The sequence below is a fragment of the Numida meleagris genome, chromosome 11 (genome assembly GCF_002078875.1).
Source record: "Numida meleagris isolate 19003 breed g44 Domestic line chromosome 11, NumMel1.0, whole genome shotgun sequence".
Classification (NCBI taxonomy): Eukaryota; Metazoa; Chordata; class Aves; order Galliformes; family Numididae; genus Numida; species Numida meleagris.
In genome coordinates, this window is record NC_034419.1 from 18,580,680 (window position 1) to 18,605,398 (window position 24,719).

Sequence of the window (24,719 nt, forward strand, 5' to 3'; positions counted from 1 at the left end):
CATTGCGTTACCCTCTTCAGGCTGAATGTGTTGAACGTTGCCCTGGAGGGCATCCCATAGCTGCTCTCAGCGCACAGATACTTGGGGTTCTTATTACGCTTATATTAGGTGTGACCTTCAATTCTGCATGAGAGCTCAACCTCGAAAGCAAAATGGGATAGCTGTGGATGGCTGTAGCCAGCCCGCTGGGTGTTTGTTTGGCTTAGTGACAGCCACGGCAATTTCTGTAGGAGGTCTTTCCTCTACCGTCTCTTTTCTGAATGGAGACATCCCTGTGCACTACAGGATTAGTCATAGGAACTGGAGCTAGTGACGGAGTGAGGCATGCAGGGAGCGCTTTGCTGCGAGCAAGAACGGAACTTGCAGGAAGCGAGGAGGAAGGGGAAGTGGGATTCCCAGCTGGAAGAAGTTCCTTCTGGAATCCGAACCTGCGTGTGAGTTTGCGGCCAGCCCTTCCCCACGGCCACGTTTAAAGATGCTGCTTCAGTGCTGCACCTATTTTTCCCCATCAAGATCGAATTTTTATTGTTCTGATTCTTTTCTTATCAGGTGAATTATTTTTGTGAAACAAAATAACAATATTGTAGTAATATGCTGAACAGTCAGATTAAAGCTCTGTAGGCTACGTGCTGCTTTTGTGCAACAAAGCAGGAATTGATGTAACTTTTGTTGTTATTTCCTTCACTGTTTCTTTTATTCCTAATTACTGAAGACACAGCATAGGTAGTAAAGAAGAGCAGAGCTTTGCATGCTGCAGGATGGTGATCCCACTTGGCCGGCAGAGCAGTGCTGCAGAATGCCGAGGATGAGCAGGTTTAGCTTGTCGTGTTGTAGGCAGGGGGCATATCTGAGAATTAACTAATTAATTAATTAAGACCAATACAGACCACCACGTTCAGTGAAAAATGCCTTGCCTTGCCTGATTGCTAGGAAAAAGAAAATCTGGTCATTTCAAAATCTCTTTACTGAGACTCACCTCCTAGCTAAAAAAACCTGCATAGTTTTTTTTCCAATCAGGGATCAGATTTCTTCTAAAACAAAGTCTGTTCAACGGCAACAATTAGGCTTTTGGGGGAATTACCCATGTAAATGGTAGAGCTTTTCCTTCCAAGGATTCTGTGCTCATCCGTGCCTGAACACACTGAGCTAGTACTCTGCAAGTAGCCAATTTTATTTTCAGTCCGTATGTTTTCTCCAAAGGATATTCAGCTTTAGGCTGTGTACTGGGAAGCAAAGTCTGAGGCATTAAGCACCGCCTGCAGATGTTGCCTACACAAATGTGGCCATATCTGCTGGTGTATCCTAGAAATGGGGAAGATTGTGCTCCCTCAGAGTGGATAGTAGCGTGAAGCATCCCCAAAAGGTTATTCACAAAAGCAGGACTTAAAAGACTGCCTCTGAGCGCGCTTCATCCCATTGGAAAGTGTTTGTCAACTGAGTATACAGGATGCTTAAAGTCAGGCTGTATGGTTGCTCTTTTCCTCTTTTCTCCTCGAGATCTCACAAGCTGCATATTTCTCATGTTCCAGCTGAATCTGCGACTGGATTGCTCTTAGTTGTGAGCGCAGGGTCTGGCAGGTGGTACCTCTGCTTCATTGCCATCAATCTTGATGGGATGGCATTTTTGCAACTGGGGAGTTGTGTTCTCCCACCGTAGCCCAAAGGATGGTCTGGGTGCTAGGGAAGGAGGAGCTCAGACTGTACTGGCAGAGAATTCGGCAGGGATTCTCGTGGGCAGTTTCTCCCAGTGCAGAGGGGCCTTTTTTTCTGCAGTACCTTCCTTCACCTTGTGTAGCCATCTAACGTTGTCCTTTTGCTGCTTTCCTTTGTTTTTATTGACTTTGGATCAACGTGCCAAGGTTGGTACAAACATAGCTATTATGAGAATTAATCTATACCACAGAGAAAGTTGCTTGCCGGGGAGCGTTTTGTTTCGTAGCTTTCACAATTATCCATTATTTTTGTTTTTTCTCCCGGAGGGAAGGGAAAAGCTCTAATTTCTGTAGCATCAACCTTTCTACGTTCTGACAAGTTAATCAAAAGTCAGGATGTTAAATGAGCAATCGGTTGAAATGTGCTGAATCACTGTCACCTTTAGTCTGCATTCATAGACAGCATTTTCCTTTTTTAGCTTAGCCTTCAATTGAATCTGGCAATTTCTCAGTCTGTTTGCCTTAAAAGACTTATTAGTCTGACGCAAGCACTAGAGGCAATCAGTTGGCAGCACTCAGCTGCAGGCTTGTAGAGAAGACCTTACTTGTTCCAGAGTTCCATGCATTTTGTTCATCAACTTTTTTTTCCCCACCTTTAAAGTGTTTTGTAACCTGCCAGAGTGGAGCTGGGTGGGAAATGTCCCGCTGGCACTTCTAGGCGAGGAGATGCTGGTGTCTGTTCATTTTTACAGGGCATTGCTGGGAACTTACTGACAGAAACCACCCGAGTCCTTGGGAAATTGTTTTTCATTAATTGTCCCTCTTTGGGCTGTTTTATTCTTTCTTTTTATTTCCCATTTGGAATACAAAAGAGAGGAAACACGTTTAATCCACGCTGATAACTCTGGTATTTCATTAAACGAACTGCTCCTAATCAGCAACTTCAAGCAGGGATTACAATAATTATGTGGGAAGAAATGCAATTGAGAGAATTACTCGCAAGGACACTTTCCTTCAAGTCGCGCAGTCGGTGCCTCCTCACCATTCAGGTGGTGCTGCTGTGAAGCAAAGCCAAGGAATTGTTTTCTCTGCCTTGGAGAAGGGTCTCGGGAGGAGCCTTCAGCAATCATTAGTAGTGAAATGTAGCAAGCAGGATAGAAGAAAGCTTCCATGCTTAGAGGAGCTTTCTGATCCGTAGTGTATTGCCTATTCTGTGCTGCTGTTTAGTGCTCTCATGGATGCGCTCTGTTTATGGCTTGCTGTCTTCTATGAAAATGTGAAGCCAGTAAGCTGCTTGAGAGAATTGCACATGGCAAGCCCTGGAAGCCTTGAATTGTCTGTCCAGGCTCCCTGTAATGAAGTTCCAGTGAAATGAGAGCGATGTACCATCCAGTGCAATTGCGGGTTGATTAACTTAATAAAATGTTATGATCCAAACATCAATTTGAATGGTTTCTTTCTTTCCTCCTCCCTGCCCCGACTGTAACATGCTGCAGAATTTCCTACGCTGCCAGAACAACAAGACCAACTACAACTTGGTGTGTGAGACGCTGCAGTTCCTGGACTGTATCTGTGGAAGCACAACTGGTGGACTCGGACTTCTTGGGCTGTACATAAATGAGAAAAACGTAGCGCTGATCAACCAGACGCTGGAAAGCTTGACCGAGTACTGCCAGGGGCCCTGCCACGAAAACCAGGTAACGTGTCTCTGAGAAGCACCTCCCCGTGCCTGCAGCACGTGCTCTGCTGGGCTTGGCCCTCAGCTTGTGTTGTCTTACAGGGCTGCTCGCTTTGCTTGCCTGACAAAAGGGATTTGGTTGTGTTTTGTAACAGTTTATCTCTGTAATACAGGCCGTGGAATGGGTGGAATAACCATCTTTAAATATAACTATGTGTCTTTGCAGAGCGACTCCATAACAGAGCAGGACTCTGCAGTTTGAAGCTGGCAAGCTGCTGCCAGTTGGTACCTTGTAGTTATATGCTGTTCCAAAAGCAAGGTTACAGGGCAAGTGCGAAGGTTGTGGAAAACTGCATTCTTTGATTAGACACGTCCGAAGCTGGTGTTGTTTGGCACATGTGAAATAAAGAAAACTCTCCCTAATCTTAGGAAAACAGTGTTTTTCCTTAGCTGCTTATTCAGCCTGAGCACTTTGGCATGTAAATACTTAGTTTATCAGCTGTGTTGTTTTCTGCTTCCTGAGTTTGGGTGGTTTCAGGAGGACACACCATGGCTGATTATAGGAAAAGCGTACAACCAAATGCATTTATCTCCTGTTATTCTACTGTCTGGAGTTTTCTGTGCCATTATTTGTCATGAACAGCTTACCAGGCGACGAAAGAGCTAGCTCTTCTGTTCTGGCTGGGTCACTGGCCTAGGCTGCATTTTCAGCATAGACAATTAATGAAGTTTGATTAATTTTCTTTGGACAGAACTGTATTGCTACTCATGAGTCCAATGGTATTGACATCATCACAGCATTAATTCTCAATGATATCAACCCTTTGGGAAAGAAGAGGATGGACCTCGTATTAGAACTGAAGGCAAGTGAATATTTTGTGTGATCCCGTTAACATAAGCAAGATGAAACATGGAATCATGTTGATGTGTATTATATCCCAGTATTCACAAGTGCCAAAGAGTTCTGTGCATCAGAGAGCTGAACACGGTGCCCAAGGATTGTTTGTCACAGGTATTTCATCTTCTAAACGATAACATGGAGTCACCATTTTCACTCGTGGGTGACTGCAGACAATCAACATATGCTGAGGAGTCCTAAAATAATTACCAGTGAAAAATTTAAATCCAATTAAAAATTCTGTTTTTTGTGAGCTTTTATATACACAGTGAAAGTAAAATTTCTCGTGCTATACCTAATTGCCTAATACTTTATTATTGTTGTTAAATCGGTTGATGTTTAGTCATCAAGAATTTTGAGGCTACTCATATTAATGCTGAAGTAATTAATCCTGATTTCAAAATACACTAGCAGATCGTCTTCTAACTGCAGTAATCACAGAGTACTCCCACTTCAGCACATGTTTGAGAAGTATTTCCCTTCTGACTTCTTGTCCTGTCTTACAGTGCATTGTCTAGTTGTCTTCCATTGCCGACTGACACCATTAATATGGGTAGTGTGGGCTTTTTATTATTCTAAATAAAAAATGCTTTTAGACTCAATTAGCATTATACTTCAAAATTAAATACTTTTATTGGTTTTTATTGTCAATCGTGATGGATTTTAATCTTAATTATTCGTATTAAAGTAGTCTGGTGCCTTGTGGTAGTTTCCCATTTCCTTCCTCCTCTTCTTGGCAGGAGCAGGTCGCAGAGTAATTTTCAGTTAAAAGCAGCAAAGCACGTCTGTGTCTTCAGCCTTGGCTGTCCTTAGATTTAATCAGCAGAATCTCCAGTAGTGCAGAGCTGCACCATCGTGGAGCTGAAAGCAAGCAGTAATGCTGCAGTATTTTTCACACAAAACAAAATAATACACACCAACCTCAAAACCTCAGTGTATGACAAGTCTTAAGTTGGGTTAATTTGGTGTTCAGTGATAAATAGGGTTTGGAAAGTAAAAGCAAAAAAAGAAGAGGCATCTGGAGCCCTTCTGGGCAGCACGTGTGGAAGAGCTGAGGGTGTGCTCTGCTTTTGGCTCCTGGCAATGGCTGATGTTGTTCTTCCTTCCCTTCAGAACAATGCTTCAAAGTTGCTCTTGGCCATCATGGAGAGCAGGCACGACAGTGAGAACGCAGAAAGGATCCTCTACAACATGAGGCCCAAAGAGCTGGTGAGTCCCTAGGCACTCTGGATTCCCTAAGAGCAAGGTGACAGGTGTCATCATGGCTCTTGGTGGCCCCATCAGCCCCCAGCTCTGTGTGAGAGGACACTGACAGCTGAAGTTCTGCTGAGGATTGGGTTGAATGAGTGTGGTGTTGGCTGGGAATGGCCCTGGCTAGTCCGCAGAAAGCAGGAGCCATTACCTGGTGCTGAATGCTAGAGCCAGCTGCTTTGCTGCTGCCTAAGCAGGGGATCCTCATCCTGTACTTCAGTGTCTGTGTAAGGAAACTATTGGCACAAAAGACAAATTTATTGTGTCCTAAAAGCTGTTCGTTAACCAGCCCACAACATTGCTAGAGTTTAACGTGTTAACTGATGAAAACACAAACAGGAGATTCGCAGCACAGCTGAAACACTGACAGCTTGTCTCAGTGTGTGGAGCTGTGGTGCAGCCAAAGATCAGAAGGTGATGTGGTGTGCCACGAGTGTGGCCAGAAACATATTCATTGCAGGGAAACGTGAAGTCTAGTCTCTTGTGTTGATGAGCTGGGCTGAAGGTGCTGAGTTGAGGTTTCCTGTTTTACCCTGGATGCTGAGGAGCCCACTGACCTTCCTCTTGGAATTGTGTATGCTCAGCTCCCTTTTGCTTCTGTGAGAGTACTCCATGTGTGCTGGCCTTAGCAAGCTTCAACCCTGAAACTGAGCTGTCTCTTTGCTGGCCTGTGGCTCTCTTTCCAGGTGGAAGTGATAAAGAAGGCATATCTCCAGGGCGAAGTAGAATTTGAGGATGGAGAGAATGGAGAAGATCTTGCAGCATCTCCTAGGAACGTGGGACACAACATCTATATATTAGCTCATCAGGTAGACTTTCACCTACAGTTTCTGTTAGCACTGATCATAAATTGCGAATACCAAGAGGTCTGCTTTTCACTGAAATGGTTTAATGGTTCATCTCTCAGACACAAACTCACTGCAAGTTCTCTTTTTATAAAAGAATCTTAGCTTTAAAAAAAATCAGAAAATTCTGCAATAAAAATAAGGAAAAAAACCCGGAGTTTTATAATTGGAAGTGGGCAGAGTCATGACTAAGTTTTTGAAGCCCCATAATTCAAGTTCTTGGCAGTTTATGGGAGCAAAGTATTATTTTTCAGCTTTATCAGAGTTTATTTCTACTCCTAAAGAAATTCTTCTCGTGGGTCGTTTAAACCTCGAGGAGGAATCTCGGTCTGCTTTTATTGTTCATGCCGCATTCTCTCTCCCATCATTTATGTTGGAGCCAGCCAGTTCCACTGCGCTGCTGTGTGTTTGAAAGGTCAAAGGGAAAAAGTAATCTAGGTCTATTTATATATCGATGCTGCGTAGATCCCTCCATTAGAGACTTCTTTTTCCTTTTACATCTGAGAAGAAAATTTGTCATCGTGCTGTAGAATGAAAGTAGAGCGTCCAGAAGCATATTTTTTGAAGCAGTGCTCTGTGAACCTGCTTTTCAGTTGATGCAAGCACTCTCCTCCATCCCTGCCTCAGTGCTTGAGCAATTAGCACACCTTTGAATTAGGGTGGGCGTAGAAGGATAGACTGAATGTGAACGTTCAGGAACTTTCCCAAGTCAGGCGAAGGGTGGGAGAGAGTGGATAAAAGAGGAGTACAACACAGATATTAAAAAACATATATTTGAATCATTCTGACTTGCACCCAAAATAGAGCTGCAGGGTGTCTGGTTGGAACAGTACAAGCCTTCTGTCAACTTTGCCCTTTCTTAGCAGCTGACTGCATACTATTTCTTTTTTTATGCCAAAAATCAGAAATTTAATATCATAGAGAGACATCTGGTGTTTCCCACTCCCTTTGCATTCCTTTATTTTAGTTGGCTCGTCACAACAAAGAGCTGCAGAACATGCTGAAGCCAGGAGGTCAGATTGAGGGAGACGAGGCTCTGGAGTTCTATGCCAAGCACACGGCGCAGATTGAGGTAAGAGGGAAAATGGAGACTGCTGGGAGAGTACTGGGGATGTCATCTTCTGTGGAAAGACCAGTTTTGAGAGGAAAATCCATGTAATTAAGCAGCAGTTATGTTATACATGATATTTTGATTGAACTAACTACCTGTGTGTGGACTGTCATCTTTGACATAAGAATATACATTTATTTTTTCTATTTTGTTTTTTTGACAGCCTCTTGGGGGAGAGCTATTTTTGAGCTGTCATGTGTGGGCTTTAAGATGGAGCTAAGCAGAGCTCTGCTGGCAGGAGGAAGTGTAACTTCACTTATGTTACATTTTGGCCGGCGCTATTGCTTAATCCGTAAAGCTAGCGATATCTTCTGCCATTCTTTCTGTATTAAAATGAGAGCTTGGCCTTGTGCACAGTCAGTCTGAGATGCTTTTAAAAGGTAAAACATTACAAACCTGGAGAGTTCGCAGAACTCTCTAATAAGCAAGCTAAATATAACTGTTACTCCTCATGCGATGCGTGGCTAAAACTTGCTGAGGTCCCTGAATTGGGCAACCAGATTGTACTGAAATGCAGAGCAGCTTTGGTGCAGGATTTACCAGGCCCTTTGGAAGTTCCAGCTAAGAACAGTATTGCCAGAGTAAGACCACAGCAGAGAATTGATCAATCTTGGAGCTAAATGTAGGCCTGCTTTGAAAGGTAAATTAACTGCAGTCTCTGTCGAGCTGCTGTTCTACAGAAATGCTTCCAAGTTTCTGCATGTAGCTGCTTTTAAAGAGGGGAAAGAAGAAAGCAGGCAAACCAAGAAGTAAAAACATCTAAAAGTAGGGAAAACTCCACTAAGACTGTTGTTTAGATTGTCAGGTCAGACCGTACGATGGAGCAGATCGTCTTCCCCGTGCCCAGTATATGTGAATTCCTCACCAAGGAGTCCAAGCTGCGGATCTATTACACCACGGAGAGGGATGAACAAGGCAGTAAGATCAATGATTTCTTCATGAAATCAGAAGACCTCTTTAATGAGATGAACTGGCAAAAGAAATTGCGAGGTAAGTGGCTATTGGCAGTGTAGTTGTGCGGAGCGTTACCAGCAGAGTATTTAGGTCAGCATTTAAGAATGTAAAATGTTGACTTGCTAGCAGATGGTTACCTAGTGTGGCAGCAACCTTGTTGGTTGTTTGAAAGAATCTGCTTCTCTGCACGATGGCGATATGCTGTAATGAAATCAAGCTTGATGCCACCACAATATGGACCAACCGGAGGGGATCCAGAGACAACAGCAAGGAAGAACACAGGTCATCTTTTTTTTAAGGTCCTCGAGGAAGGAGCGCATCTGTGGGGGCTTTGCTGAAATGAGATGGCATCTGGGGACAGGGAGAAATGGAGAGGACAAAAGGGAAGAAAGCAGCAGTGTGCTCTGCTTTCCTGTGCTGGGTGCAAGGGGCAGCCCCCCTGCACTGCAAGAAAGAGTAAGGCCAAGTAGCAGCGTGGCCGTGGGCTGCCCGTGGTGGCTGCGGCACCTCCAGCAGTGCAGGGATTTTAGAAGAGGTTAAACGCACATTTTCCAGTACTGTAAAAGTAGAGTTAATCTTTTCTGTGGGCAAAGAGTGGACTGGAGGACGTGCTGCCCTGCACACCTTTTCCCTTTGAGGGAAAAGCACACCTTTTCGCTCTGAGGTTCCTACTGGCAGCAGTGCCAACCACCACTTCACCCAGTAAGCTTTTGAACTTGTTTGCTTGGAATATTTTTTTTTTAAAAAAAAGTTCCTTTTTTTTTGTTGCTGAAGGAGAAATGTCGCGCATGAGGCTCGGCTTCAGTGGGCGGTGATGAGTGGTTGGAACTTACAGCAGTGACCGGCTGAGGTGTCAGAGATAAAGCAGTTATTTCCTCCTCGGGTCGCTGCCTGCCATCTGATAGCCGTGTTGTTCCCCATGCCCCAATCAGCTCAGCACCAGCTCCCGGTGCAGCAGCGCAGTCCGGCCGTGCCGCCCTCCCAGCGTGGATGTGCCGGGGCTCCTGTGCAGCTGCGTGCTGCTGCCAGCTGCCAAAGCCACCTGCAGCGCAGCCCAGCCCCAGCAGCGTGCTGCCAGCGCTGCGTCCCCGCCACAGGCCCTGCTGGTAACTCTGCCAGCACTGCGTACTGTAGGGAGAAAAGAAGGGCTCGGCAGAGACCTCTTGACCTTTCTTGTGAAAACGGCTTTTTATGAAATGATTTCCTTTGTTGCAACCTCTGATGGCTGCGTTCTGCCCTTTCTGTGCGCGTCTCCAAGAAGAGCCTGGACTCTCTCCAATTCGTGGTTGGGTTGCATATGCGCAGTTCACACTTGAGCCGATAAATGTCTTGCACGTCGGCAAAGGAAGTTCAATATTTGCTTCTGATTGTCGGGCTGTGTGTATATATATGTTAATAGGCTTTTTAACAGAGGAAAACAATTGTAATTTTATTTTAAATCCTCAAGATTAAATATAGATAAGGCAGCCTGAAGCTTGATTAGCTCTACTGAAGCATTTTTCATGTGTGTGACTACTGCAGTGGAGCTATTTCCACTTGACAGTGGATTCTGACAGCATCAGTTCCCCAAAAAGCTGCTTCCTGAGGGAGTTCTGAGGGCCCTGAGGAAGTCAGGGCCGTTTGACATCTTAAGCAAATGGACAACGTCGTGTTTGACAGCAGCCATACATTACGTTGGCTTTTGTTGTTTAAGGCTAGATTTGAGTTACAGTAATTGTCTTTGAGGCAATCTCTGAGCAAGCTATGAAGATACTCAAAATTAACAGACTGTAAATCGATCAAGATCCATCTGCAGAAGTGGAGAGTATTTCTTTTCTCTTTGAAGAACTGGAGTCTTCCATTCGGATGATAATCCTGTTACACCGTGCAGGCAGTCACTGTCTGCCTCCTAATGTTCTGGGTTAGTTAGGCCTCTGAGTGATAGTCCGCATTTCTGCGGTCATCTCTCCCATCCTCACTGCAGGTTTATGTATTTGGGACGTGCCAGGCTGGCACTGCTGTGTGGTGCTCTACCACTTCACGTTTATTCAAACCTCTGACAGACATCAGCCTGAAATATTAAACTCGTCAACAAAGCTTTTCAGAAAAGTCTTTAAAGATTATTATTTTTCCCCTTCCGCTGGTGGAGCTGACTCATCACCTGAGCACCAGAAGTGTCTGCTAAGGTCTTAATTAGGAATTCAAATGAACCTGCCAAAACCAGGCGAAAATGCTTCCCAGGGCAGATTGTCTGCGCCCACCCTCAAATGGCAGCTTCAAGTAAAACCTGGATCTTTGTAATGACCCTATGTAACTGGGAAGGGAAGTAATATAGAAATCAGTGCATTATGTATTCAAAACATTGCTACCTCTCATCTCATTGAGGCTTCGCATGTGCCTGGCTAATTAGATGCAGCGAAGCTTGTATTGTTGCAGTGGCTGGGTGCCTTCTTGTAGTCCTTTCTTTTGCATTCAGCTGTTCAATGCATACACTTTCTATGTGCATTTCAACTCAATATAATGAAGCGCTGTGTAACTCTTCTAACCCACTTTTTGCTTTGGATGCTAGAAGAGGTGATTTCCTGAAGAGAGGCGGTGGCTGCTGTGAGCTCAGGACTGCTGCATTCATTCATTCCATTTTCTTTTCAGCCTCAGAGTTTGCATTTTCATCTTTTCCCTAAATCTCGCCGTGAGCTTCTTTTCCTTTGCTCTCTGATATCTGTACGTGTTGCCTACTTCCAAGGGAGAAAAACATGAGTTCTTCCCCTTCTTTGAGAGAATTTTAATAGATTTTTCACCACTGGATCTCAGGAGTACCCAATTTGCTGCACAGTAAGCCTGCAGGAGCCGAACTGCTGGGGATTGTGCCTGGGTGCAGAAGGAATTACTCTGAGGCTGCTCCTGAGCTGTCCTTTTCATTTTCTCGTCCACGGCTGCTTCAGGATACAAAGCCTTCTGCTTGTTGTGCCTCTTGACTCTGGCTGCAGAGATTAGTAAAATGAGAACTCTTTTTAAAGGCGTTTATGTTTATTTTAAAAATACACAGCTGTATAACTGTACACTTAGCTCTGTGCAGCCCCGTGTGTCCATTGCCCACAGGAAAGAGGGAAGGCCGGCTGAGCTTCCACTAGATGATTATTTTGGGGCTACGCTGGTCTATTCAGCATTTTAGCCTTATGATTACGCCGTGCTGCATTTTGTGTCTTAATTGTGCACCTGGGCCTTTGCAGTGTGTGTTCTGCTGGCTGCAGAGGAAGAGAAGCCTGGGGGTGGGCAGGGAGCTGCCAGCAGGGAGGGCTGCGGCTGCGTGGCGCTGATGGAGCGTGTGCAGGCTTTCTTCCTTCTCATCATCCTGTGTGCCTGTCAGTGCAAAGTGCCTTGTTAGGGGAAACCTGGAGCCCTGGACCTCTGGTATTTCTGAACCTGTACTCGTGCTGCTGCTAAATCAGTTCGTGCTGGAAGACACAGTTCGTGCTTTTTAACAGAGCCCTTTGCCTTAAATCACGACTTGGAAGCAGGAAGTACTCCAAAGACAGAGAGAGCAATCAAATGAACTTCAGAATAAGCAAAGAGTGCTAGTGCTGTTGATGCTGTGCTTTTCGGCAAATTGAGAATAAACTGAGTTTTGGGGGAGGTCATTTTTTTCATATAGACATGTTTTTTTAAATGCTATGTCCCTAAAAAGAATTATTGTTGTTATTTTGCAGCTCAGCCTTTCCTGTACTGGTGTGCTCGCAACATGTCCTTCTGGAGCAGTATTTCCTTTAACCTGGCTGTCCTCATGAACCTGCTGGTAGCATTCTTCTACCCATTCAAAGGAATTCGAGGAGGTACCAATATTTAACGTACAAAAACATATGAACAAATAAGGTCTAGTTAGCCAGATTCTTTTTCGTGACATGTCTGAGCATCCCTGTTCATTTTAGTGAGGACAATAGAATTAGGCTTTTCTAATTGCCCTGGTTTAAATGATACTGTTTTCTGACTCTTTTGCGAGGTATTTGTAAGGAAAATGTAGAGCTGCACTTTTTCCTAGGGGAAAAATTATCAAAGACAGATATCCACCTTTAGTGGCTGTTCTACTTTGTTTTAAAATTATATAATTAAGTGTCAAACTAAAAGTACGGGAAATATTAATTTACTTTTTCCCTTGAGCTTGTGTTTTGCTGATGTCATTTTTTGTAAAACTTTAATGGTCACGTGGCGTTTCCGTGCCCTGAGCAGTTAGCAGCTGGGCTTGCTATCATCTCTGTCATCAAGTATGGGTTAATGCGTGCTGGTTTGCACAACCTTGCTGTAGCAGGTCTCCTGGAAGTGGCTTTTGGTCCAAGCAGTGGGTTTGTGCCACAGTCTCAGAGCCAGCTCAGTAAATACCTCCAGTAGGGCCCTGATTCGATTCAATTGCTCGTCTTTAGATTCAGCCTCTCCAAAGAGGTGCACCCTAGCACAGGTCGGTCCGTGGGTTCACGTCAGCCCACCCCATCCTGAGGAGGGTTATCTGCGTTCAGGCCTTCACTTCCCCTTCTTGAACGTTCCTGGTGCAGCGGGGCCAGAGAGATGCTGATCTCTTCCCACGGCACTTCCCTCTGCCTCCCGCTCCTGGCTGACTGCAGAGCCCCCGCAAGCGCAGCTCAGAGGCAGCAGCAGCCTGCACATAGCGCTATCAGCTGAGCTCTGCGTCTGCAGCCTGGAAGCTGCTTCACCCTCTTGGCAGCTCCCCAGTTCACTGAGATGGGTTTGGCCGGAACGAGGAGCAGCTGCGTTTTCTGTCTTCCGTCTCAAAGATCACAAGTTAAAATTTAAAAGTCTGAATGAATGGCTGCTAGCAAAGTTGGTCATTAAACAAGTTGGTTGGGATTACGAGTCGCAGGACCAGGGGCGAGGGAATCATTTGGCATTTTGGAGCCGCCCTACCCTGCATATTTGAAATACTTCATCACGTAACGTTTTGATGAAATCTCTCCCTCTACTAGTTACAGTCAAACATCCAAGTACAAAATATCTGTGTATTTATTTAAGCTCTTAAAAAAATCAGACTTTTCAAAGCAGACCCTTCAGGGAAGCTGTCAGTGTCCCGAGTTGCCCAGACGTGCTGAACTGAGCACTGCTTAGCATATGACTGTAGCACAAACTGGAGATCTTCTGACTTGAGGAGCAGGAGCAAAACTGGAGGCCTGGGATTAGGTAGTGATGTTGTGACAGTTACAGAAGCATGGGGAGCTTCCCACCCAGTCCTCCAGCTTACATTCCTGTCTGTGAGCGGGTAACAGACCAATGTGCTGACTGCAAGTGCTCTGAGGTTAGATCAGGTTTGAACAGTTGGTGTCAGGTGAGTGCTGGCTTGTTGATGTTCTTTGTCAAGGTATTGCATGCTTGAATTAAAGCATTTTTAATGCAAGTTTTAAGAAAAAGATACCTTTCATATTCTGCATAAACCCAGGTTAAGTGGTGTTTTAGGCTGAGCATTTTTCATGGTTCTTTGAGAAGTGTATTTTTAGCAGCACAAGCTGATGTTATGTAAGGAGGCAGTCTCACGGGACAGCTGAAATAGAACCAGAAATAGCAAGAGATAAACTGGCACAAGGTTTTTGACCAAAAGCATAATAGGAGACTCAGAATGAGCGTGTGAATCAGGCCTGCATGTGTTTGTTGTCTTACGCACCCACCCATTCAATCATCTGTAGAGCACACCAGCAAAACTCCTCTCCTTTTCAATATTCAAGGTGCATAAGTAATGAACACTAAAATGAAGAATCCTATAGTACTGGTGTTTGTCATTTACATAATGCTTTAGTAATAAGTTTGTAATTAAACTGCTAAAGGCATTGGGCTCAGACGTCCCACTTGCCACTTTGCAGTCAGCAGTGTCTGAGCATGAGAATTAATGGTACTCCACCAAAGATAAGATAAAATGGTGTTTACTTGGCTGTTTTGTTTTCGTTTTGCTTGGTGTAGAGAGCACTGAATTTTTTTGTTTTCCCCTCTTCATCCTAGGTACTTTGGAGCCCCACTTGTCAGGCTTGCTGTGGACAGCTATGCTGATTTCTCTGGCTATAGTCATTGCTCTTCCTAAGCCCCACGGCATCCGAGCCTTAATAGCTTCTACGATATTACGGCTAATATTTTCAGTTGGTTTACAACCTACTTTATTTCTTCTGGGTGCATTCAACGTAAGTATCGAGTTGGGTGTTTGGATGTTCTGTTGCTCCTTTTGTACGGGCTTCTTACCTGCACCTGCAGACGACAGGCAGAGAAAGCCTGGAACGCTGGGGCAGAACTAGGCTATGGGGTCACTTCCTCCTTGGCCGTTACTGGCAGGAGAACTTTGCTGCTGTTCATGTAACCCTTGTTCCCTAAGCTGGAGAGCTCTGAGGTGTCTTTCAGTTTGTCACAGTCCTGGAGAAGCTCCCACCCCAGCTAGCAATAAAAAGAAGTCTCTGTGACCCTGCAGCACTCGGTGTTTGTTCAAACCCAGCTCTGTTCCGCGCCTGAGCTGCAGTATTTCCAGGTTGTGAAAGGTTTACTAAACAATGCATTTCCCAAATGTCGGCCTGCATTCTAACTGCCAGCCAAGAGCTGACACTGAGCAGTTTTGCTACAGTAATATGTGGACTGAGCGTGTAAGCAGAGCCACCAGAGAACTTCATTAGTGCTCAAACCAAGATATGTGTGGTTTCCAGGCAAGTAAGCCAAAAATGTTTCTTCGACTGAGTCAGCGGGAGCTGTGCAAAAATGCATCTTCTCAGAGCCTTGGCCTTTCTTGTGAAGTGCCCAGCTTTCAGGTGCATCATTTAATAGTGCTCCTTGTCTTCAGAGTGCACTACTGAGTGTCCTGTGCTGCAGGATCAGGGCCACCTTGTTAAGGCTGCTGCTGCAGTTGGTAATCATAGCATTTAGCAGGTGCCTGGTAGGTTGAAGGCAGCTTCCCTTTGGTGCTTTGAAAAACTGCCTTTTTTTTTTCCTGCAAGCTGTGTGTTACAACCAATTTATGGTTCATCTTTCCTTAGGTTTGTAATAAAATCATTTTTCTGATGAGTTTTGTGGGTAACTGTGGAACCTTCACTAGAGGATACAAGGCAATGATCATGGACGTAGAATTTCTTTATCATCTGCTGTACCTCCTGATTTGTGCTCTGGGGCTCTTTGTACATGAATTCTTCTATAGTTTGCTGGTAGGTATTAATTTTGTCCTCAGAATGCTTTTCTTCCTGTGTGCTTGTGAAGTCCCATCTCATGTGTATCTAGATGTCATGCGCTGCTTGCTTTCTGTTTGACTACTGCAATGCTGTTGTACAGCCACTCTTGAAAATGGCATGGTGATTTTGGCTAGGTTCCTAGGGGAGGCTCCAAGACCCCTGCTGTAGCTCCTTTTCCTGCTTTTTTTACAGAAAAGTTGAGATTTTTGTTCTCCTCAAGCAACTTTGACAAGAGACACACGTTTAAGGTTAAATTCTGTTACAGTTGCTTATTACAGTAAATATGTCTGCAGTTCCAGCAAAGGTATTTAGTATTTCCCTTTGTGGTAGTTAGTTGTCTTCACAGACACCAAAGTTATACGTTCTGTAGGTTAAAGGCACCGCTTGTGACCCTGCTCTGAATTCCGAGATGATAAAACAACTTAATGTGTTTTGACTCCAAGTGATCGCAACCTAGTGAAGCTTTAAGTCTTAAGGTCACATAAATTCATGCATGAGAAGAAAAATGACTGAAAAATGTAGAAGTGGTAACTGAACAGTGGGCATTTGTGGTGTTATTAACCCGTGCTGCGAGTTAATAATTTTTTAAAATAAAAATATTATTGAATAAAAAAATAAGTGTCGGGGCATACAGTCTAGAAGATAGTTTTCTCCATTGCTGTCCATAACAGTAAGGCAGTGTCCATGTTTCTGAGTGCTTGGCTAATGGTGGAGCATCTCTGCAGCTATGGGCCTTACGCAGCTGAGAAGGATGCTTGGCACGTGTCTGTTTTCTCTTTGGGGTGGAATTTATTGCGTGCAGTGCAATACTTCTAAGAACAGGCAGTAAAGGAATATATCTAGTGTTGGTGGAGAAAACGTGTCACTTTTAAAGCAAACCCTCAATGTCATTCAGAGCTCTATTTTTGTCCCTTTGTTTGATGTCTGCTACATCCTCCAGTAACCAAATTTGTTATTTTCTGTTTAGACATAAGTTCCATTTAACAAATACCTGTCCTCTCATTGTCAACCATTGTAGCCATCAGCCTGACTGGGCTACAATGGAGAAATGTCACAGACCCAGAGGAGTGAGAAACATAAAGTAATTTAAACAGCAGATTTTCTTCTCCATGCTAATTTGGGTGAAAATATTGTTTGTTGGTGGTGTGTCACCAGTGATATCAGTAGTACCTGTGAGAAACACCTTTGCTTTTGTTTCTTGTCCCAGCTCTTTGACTTGGTGTACCGAGAGGAGACCTTGCTGAATGTCATCAAGAGCGTCACTCGCAACGGGCGCTCCATCATCCTGACCGCTGTCCTCGCGCTCATCCTTGTCTACCTGTTCTCCATAGTGGGGTACCTCTTCTTCAAAGATGACTTTATCCTGGAAGTAGACAAGCTCCCTAATGAAACATTATTGCCAGGTTGGTACTGACGACTCATTTTGACAGGGCTGAAGAAAGTAATGGGCTTGTGTTGCCCAGGGCACGCTGAGTGTCTTCCACCTTCTGTGAGACGTACTGCTTATCTTGCAAGTTTGGCAGTTTCTTTCTTACCGAGAACTCTACATAAATGAAAGAAACAAAATGAAATAAAACTGATTGGAGCAAATGGACACCAAATATTCCTTGTCAATTTTTACAAGATGCTGTGATCTGCTGCAATATGAAGAGAGATGGGGTAGAAGAACCCCTGCAGGTAGCACTTGGGCTTTTCTGCACAAATCGGAGATTTTTCCTCTCCGTTTGCTAAAACAGTTGAGATTATCTAATTCAGATAACACCTACTCCCTCCCTCAGTTTAATTACAGGCAGGCTTTGGGTAGGATATGATGGGGAAGGCTTTGCACTAGGGGAATTCAACTCTGCTTTAATTTGTCAGACCTTGAATGGTTATATTTGCTTTTAATGGTGGGTCTTAGTTTCAACATAACAAAAAATCACAGAAGCATTCTATCTGCAGTAGCCCCATGAATGTAAATGAAGGGAAGCGACCTTCAAAGAGATGATCCTGTGAAGTAGAGGCTTCTCTGTCAAACTCTGATTTGCCCATAGTTTCTGTGTGCTGTATGAATGTCTCTCAATTTTTTATTGTAGTCTAAATTCCGTAACAGGCTTCTCAATGCTGACCTTATGTTGTTTATTTTAAGTTAAAAGTTGTTGGTTTTTTTATTCTCACTCTACAGCAGCTAGTGCACAACTCAGTGGATGGGAGACGTAGAAATGGAATTGTTAGAGGAGGAGTTTGGGTTTGGGCTTGTTCTGACTTCCTCGTTTTCCTGACTCTTGTGTTATTCAGACAAGCATTATTTGGCATAACTGCTATTTTTTTCTGATTTTACTGCCAACCCTGTAGGAGACCCAAACCCCACTGACCTTATTATTTCACATTTGCATCAAGCTGGAGCAACACCAAAGATATATGACTGCGTGGCACTGGGATCGCTTTGATACTTGCAAGATGTTGAAGTGCAAGTTGTCAATCACCTTGAAAATTCACTGTGCACCAGAACATAATATCTTTGGAATCTTTTCAATTACTTTGTCAACTTTGGAACTAATTCAAAATAAATACACAACTGTATTCCTTAATGCACAGAAATAAGAAGTTCATATTTGAATTTAAAATCACTGAATGTGTGAATCGAAGTACTACAGCCATCTACACTCTGGTAATCTAAACTCTAAGGTAATACGCAGTTGTAAATCTGCTTAATAATGCAACACCACATATGATATCATGAGCTATCTTAATATCTGAGAAGTAATTTTGCAAAACATAGCAAACACGGAGCCATTCAGTTTATCACCATCTGCTTTTAGATCGCACAGAACCAGGTGAAACCATGACTGGGGAGTTTCTCTATTCAGATGTGTGCAAAGCAGGTAGCAGTGAAAACTGTTCTTCAGTCATTCCTTCAGATCGTGAGTATCTGCTTTTTGAATTCTTAACTCCCATCCTGAGTTCTCACGCTTTTTCAGGTTAAACACTTTAAGTATATATATTTTTTTCTTCAAAATTAAACTGATTTGGGTAGGAAAGCTACTGTGAGTCTAGTGTGAAAGAGAAGCAACTTAAGCCAGCAGCTTAAATGACATTTGTTGCATGAAGTGTTTAAACTACAGAAACTTGGAACTGAACCACACTTTGATAAAACATTGATATATTCTTTAATTTTCTATGTTATCAATTTGAAAAGGAAGTGATGCAGTGTACATCCTCGCAAAGTTTATTATATTAAGCTATTAAATGTGATCTCAGAGGATAATGCTCTGAAATATGGAACAGAACATTGTTTATTGTCAGCATTATTCTATCTAGTTAGCTAAGGAAACTGTTTTTAGTGTCATGTCAGGAAGTACTCAATGGATTAAGCAGATAAGGTAGTTTTGGGAGGTTTGGGGTTCAGGAAAGTGCATGTGAGATATTACTTGTAGCATAATCACCAGCCTCAGCTTGGATGCTGAAAATTCTTAGTTTTATTTTCTAGAAAATGTAATTTACTACTTAGAGATTTACGACGCTGGCTGAGAAAGCCAGACAGAACAAGGTTATTTTTCTTAGAAGTGGAGCTCTTATATGGCCAAATGTTTCAAAGGTCAGTAATGGCCACAAGCCCATGCTCTCAAGGGGAGATGGCTCTGTTTTGCTCAAGTGTCCTCTTTAATAAACTAAGATTCAGCACAGATACAAGAATAGCTTCTTTATTCAGCTCTAGGAGGAGAGCACTTTGTCTTTATGCACTCTGGCTGCAGAAAGGAAGACTCCAGAGATGTGCTTGTATCAAAAATAATCAACTCGATATCAGGATCTTATGTGGCCAGGGATATGAACAATACCCAAATCTTTGGCTGTTTCTGTACCCTCTTGGGTTTGGGATATTTCTGGGTTGCTCTGGGCCATCCAAGACTTGATGAGGGAAGGCGGGATCCACTCATGAGCATTTTTGATGAAATATAAGTCGTGAGACTTCTAATAGGTACAGGGAGAGTGTATGAAATTAGGTAATTAATTCTAGCATCCCTGGAACTGAAACAGTGAAGCTGGAAGCTTCAGCCAAACAGAGAGAGGGTCATAAAAAATAGCGTTACGTTTTTGTAAAATGCTATTTCCATCAGTAGTGGTATCCTAGCCATTTGGAAAAGGAGAGCTGAAGTTGCCATTTTGAGTGCAGCCCAAAGGCTGTGCAATCTGTTAGGCACCAGGGGAGAGTTTAAGAGGCAACACTTTGTCCTCCGAGCTGTCAAAAAGCTATGATTCTGTATAAACAGGCATCTGGTGATCCGGAGCTATGCATACTAACAGCAACGAACAGAGAGACTTAACCAAGTCAAAGACAGCGTTTAAAGCACAAAGGAAAACTCTGCTGGTGGGGGAAAGGAGGGCAGGCTGCAGCCAGAGTGGGAGATCTGCTGATGGTCTGCTCCCTGCAAATGCTAAGGAGGTTTGCAATGCTGGCTGGAAAGCTGGCACTTTTTGCAAAGGGGAGTGGGAGCATAGCCAGCAAAGAATGGAGAGAATCACTTAAAACTGATCTTCTTGCCTTCTCTGTGTGTCTTTGCTTGCTGTGTTCACAGAACTGATTGCTGAAGAAATGGAGGAAGAGAATAAAGAGCATACGTGTGAGACGTTACTGATGTGCATTGTTACTGTACTGAGTCATGGGCTCAGGAGTGGGGGTGGAGTAGGTGATGTGCTCAGGAAACCATCCAAAGAGGTAAATTATCACTGAGTGGGGGTGGAAGAGTGATAACCGTGTAGGGCTGGGGATCTAGTTCTGCTGGGGAAGATGCATACACACTCTTGAAACAGATGTAGGAGACATCGCGAACTAGAAGGAACCACGCTTTCTCTCTGTGTAATACAGTTAAATCTCAGTAGTATTAAATTAAGCAGCAGCCAGTTCAAATGAGCTTTTAACTGTGCTTTTTGTCTTAGTAAATGAGACCTTTTCCAGCATAAGGGCTATCCAGAACGAGGCCCAAATGAACAGGTGTAGCCCACAGTCTGTGCTTTGGGAGTTCAGGAATCGAAGAAGAGAGGTACAGGCTAGAGAGAGAGTAACGTGAGGGAGCAGAATGAAGCTGCAGTGCTAGCTGCTACCATGCTATTGGCATGAGTTTCTGTGGGGAGTGTTGCTGGAAAGGTAAGGTATGTAGAACAGGGAATGGGATGAGAGGATGGGAACCAAGATGAGACTTTGGGAAAGGAAGGATCTTCTTTGGAGCCATCCTTTGCAGAGCAAAGACCATACCCAGAGCAGCCCACATCGCTGTTTCAGTAGCAGATGGTACCTACTGGAGTCTCAGGCTCTCTTCCCTCTGGTCATTCCCCAAAACCATGTTGGAGACCAAAGGGGCAATCTTGGTCAGAGTGGATGCTTTGCACCTTGCAGCCAGGGAAAAAGGGTCCTCTTCAGCCACACATTTTTACCCTCTGTCTGCTTTGGTCACCTGAGATAACAGAAGTATGTGGTCTGTAATTTCAAAGTGTTCTTTAATGTTTAGCCCTATTTTCAGCTTAAAATGATTTGAAAGCTACATAATTCCAAACAGAAGTTTGGCACTCATCTGGCTAGGATGGCTCTGAAAATGGGGGGTAGGAAGTAAATGTGATGTGAATGCTGATAAGTTGAATTTAGTGCCCTGTTTCATTCAAAACTATGTACTTGGTAAGATAAATGAATACTATTAAGTTTCAGTAAAAGTTTTCATAATTAACACTGGTACAGTATTGGTGTATAACCAGATTAAATACAGATACAATTAGAATCAGCTTGCAAGGTGAAGAGGGCAAATTTCAGCGTGTGAGAGAAGAGCGTAGACTTGGACAAAGCGAGCAGAAAGAGCAACCTGGTAGTGACTGCATGCTCAGCTGACTAATTTGGCATTTCTCTCAGTAATCTTGCACTTTAGTTTCACTTAATGCTTTGAGTTCTAAGTTATCACTGGACACCATCAGAAATGGAGACTGAAGGGAGGGGTTGTGGGGCAGCGTACTCTTGCTGCTGAACTACAAGAAATGTATTGTAAGGGTTAGCTGTACGCGTATTTGGGTTGTTAATAATTAAAATACGTATCTTGCAGGAACCTCTCTTTGCTGCTAGAGTGATATATGATCTGTTATTCTTCTTCATGGTCATCATTATTGTCCTTAACCTGATTTTTGGTGTGATCATTGATACTTTTGCTGATTTAAGGAGTGAAAAACAGAAGAAAGAAGAGATTTTAAAAACAACTTGCTTTATTTGTGGTAAGTGTAGAAACGCACTGAATACAGAGCTACTCTGTCAAAGTCAGAGAGAGCTGCACATGAGTCTGGAATTACTGACTTTGTTCCCCAGTTTCGTTCCCTGGCTAGTTGGTGGTCTTGGGTTCCATGTGCATAGCACCTTGACAGGAGGAAGAAATAGGGAATGTAGCCTCCCCAAAATGTTTTTTCCCTCAGATCTTCAGTCCCTGCCTCTCCTTTGCTTCAGACATTTTTTTGGGGGGTGCAGTGTGATGAGAAGCGTGTGTGAAAGTTTCTCACATCATTAGATTTGGAGTTAAGCTGCTGAGGCCAGGGCAGGGAACTGGCAGGGCAGTGTATGAGCTGTGTAACGAGCAGACCGACAGAAGAAACCTCTGGAATTCTGCTGCAAAGCAAACGCTGCATTTGGTATCGTTCTGCCTGAAACTAGTAGATGCTTTATGAAATCCGATGGACTGCGTACAAGGTGGCTGCCATTTTTCAGCCCCAAGTTTTCTGCGGTGTGTACCAGATGTGAGCAGCAGTTGCGGTGCCCGCTCTCCTCTCCACACTGCACTGTGGCTGTTTGTCAGAGAGTTTAGGCCATTCCATATTCGTTTAAGAATGATTGTGACTTAACAACTGCAGCGGGCTGGAGAAGTTTTGTTCTTAGAGCTCATTTTCTTGGTCCCAGTTTGTAAATACTAAGAGTTGCGTGTGTGTCACTCCTGTAGGTTTGGAAAGAGATAAGTTTGATAACAAGACAGTCACCTTTGAAGAGCACATTAAAGAAGAGCACAACATGTGGCATTATTTGTGCTTTATCGTATTAGTGAAAGTAAAAGATTCAACGGAATATACAGGACCAGAAAGCTACGTGGCAGAAATGATCAAGGTGAGTTGGGAGTATTCTTCACTTTTTCCTGGCACAGACCAATCTACTGGCCCATCTGGTAAATGCCGTACTGTGTGTTTTTATTTATTTTATAGCAAAAACTTGGAGGAAGACTTCTTCTACGCTAACAGGCTTAATCCAATGCCTTTCTTTTCACAAGTGCCTTCTAAAGATACCGTGCGTACGATGCGCTTGGCAAGTGAATACGATCAAAGATAACGCGTGTGTGTGTGTGTGTGTGTGGCAACGCGTTGTGGTGTGCTGCAGGCAGGGGTGCTCGTGGGAGGCTGCGTGTGCAGCACCGTGCTCACACCGCGCTGTGCATCGCTGCCCTGCAGCTCCTCGTGCGCGTGCCCGGGGAGGTGGCAGCGAGAGCAGGGCACTCGCTGTGGTTTTAGATCAGATAATGAGAAGCTATTGTTTTCAAAACCGGTGTACTGCTGTTTGAAAGAGTGTTTTCAAGTTGGTGGAAGCGTCTGAAGGTGTAGCAAACAGTTTATAAGCTGTCCCAGTATAAATAGCTTCAACTGGCTCGGAGGATTTCCCGTCATATGATTTTAGCTTATTACTGTAAGAAACTAAAATGAATATCTGCTCAATCGTAATGCTTTTTAATGAGAGAATTAAAAGCTGTGTCTATGCCAAGCAGCAGGTTCAGAGCTCCTGGAATTAGCTCCTAACCCCCAGTTACTGATTTGTGTATCTTCTGGCCGGTTAGCGCGAGCTGTTTCTGAAGCAGAACGTCCCGCTGGTTATTTATTTGCCTTCAGCCAAATAAAAGCAGAGTACTCGTCTCGCTGCCTCCGCCTTTTTTGCTGTGGAGGTGCCATCTCCTGTTACATGGCAGTTTGCCTCGGCCTGGTCAGAATGCAAATCCCCCCCCAGATCTCCTGGAGGTTAGGCGTGTTACTTCGGGGTCACTAACGTGTATGTCCTAGTTCTGGATTTCTGCCTCTGTAATGAGGGCTTAAAGAAATCTTGTGAGCAGTCACCTGATGGAGGATTAGCACAGTGAGATAACGAAGCACATCGCTGCTGCTTTCTGTTCCGCCCGGCTGCCTGTTTGTCGCCTGCAGTAAGCATTGCTTTGGGGGGAAGCATTGCACTCTTTAAAGTGCTTCTGCTTGTAAAAGTATTTTATGTATTCTCTTCAAGATACTCTATTTAAAAAAAGCATTCGAACTGGCTAGTGTTTTATTAGGAAATTATTATTTCACATTTGAAGCTTAAATTAGGCACTGAAAAACAGTCGTTGAATACGATTGCGATAAACATTTAAAAAAAAAATGGAAACCTTCAGCTAGAATTCCCATTCGTAGAGGTGTCAGCAGTGGGTGGTTCCCAGGTGTTCCATGGGGCTGTGGATCAGTTACGCACAGACCACGTGTCTCACAGAGATGAGACTTTGCACAGCGGTGTGTCCCAGGTACGGGCCTTGTGTAGCTTGCAGTGGTTCCTTCTGGCGTTTCGGGAAGAAGTTTTAAACTGAGAACTCTGGGTTCTCAGGGTCTCGGTGCAGTGCTGCTGTAAGCGTCACGTAACCGTGCAGGCTGAGGAGCAGGCAGTGAGTTTGCTTTGCACACCACTTTGTGCCACGGCAGCACGGGCGCAGCCGGAGGAGCCCAGGCTGCTGCTGCCCGCACTGCGCCGCTCGGCAGCGTTCCCGGGGCCCACACGGCACGGCAGCTGACTCCGAACTTTGGACACAAATTCTTTCTGTTGCTCTTGAATATTCAAATCATTCACCTGTTCTTTTCTACCCCAAGAAAATCTGAAGGTAAAACACGCGGGCTGCTTTTCTTTATCAGACCTTCTAAACGCTTCTGTGGGAAGCCCTGCTTTCTGCCGAAGGTGGTGGCCTGGGGCATGGCCATCTTTCCCTCAGACCGCCTGGCAGGGCGTGTGGTGCAGAAGGGAGGCCCTCGGGGTGCCAGTGGCTCCAAAGATCCGGATGCGCCTCTCCTGGAGGTGGTTCATTGCGTGCTGTACCCCGTGTGAATGTGAACCTGCGGCTGCTTGACGCCTGCAGCTCCCGGGCTCTCCCTGCACG

General features: G+C 44.3%; 1 protein-coding gene across 11 annotated transcripts in view; it reads left to right on the forward strand.

The window, feature by feature from the left end:
* Positions 1-24,719, forward strand: part of ITPR1 (inositol 1,4,5-trisphosphate receptor type 1) — a 152,857-nt gene that overhangs the window by 112,465 nt on the left and 15,673 nt on the right. For all 11 annotated transcript variants that reach the window (XM_021409097.1, XM_021409098.1, XM_021409099.1 and 8 more), the window contains 14 exons: positions 3,149-3,349; positions 4,083-4,193; positions 5,342-5,437; positions 6,166-6,288; positions 7,292-7,396; positions 8,233-8,425; positions 12,076-12,198; positions 14,363-14,538; positions 15,376-15,540; positions 16,772-16,967; positions 18,366-18,467; positions 20,121-20,260; positions 21,630-21,795; positions 22,509-22,669. In XM_021409097.1, the coding sequence (XP_021264772.1) occupies positions 3,149-3,349; positions 4,083-4,193; positions 5,342-5,437; positions 6,166-6,288; positions 7,292-7,396; positions 8,233-8,425; positions 12,076-12,198; positions 14,363-14,538; positions 15,376-15,540; positions 16,772-16,967; positions 18,366-18,467; positions 20,121-20,260; positions 21,630-21,795; positions 22,509-22,669 (2,058 nt within the window). The remainder of the gene's footprint in view (positions 1-3,148; positions 3,350-4,082; positions 4,194-5,341; positions 5,438-6,165; positions 6,289-7,291; positions 7,397-8,232; positions 8,426-12,075; positions 12,199-14,362; positions 14,539-15,375; positions 15,541-16,771; positions 16,968-18,365; positions 18,468-20,120; positions 20,261-21,629; positions 21,796-22,508; positions 22,670-24,719) is intronic.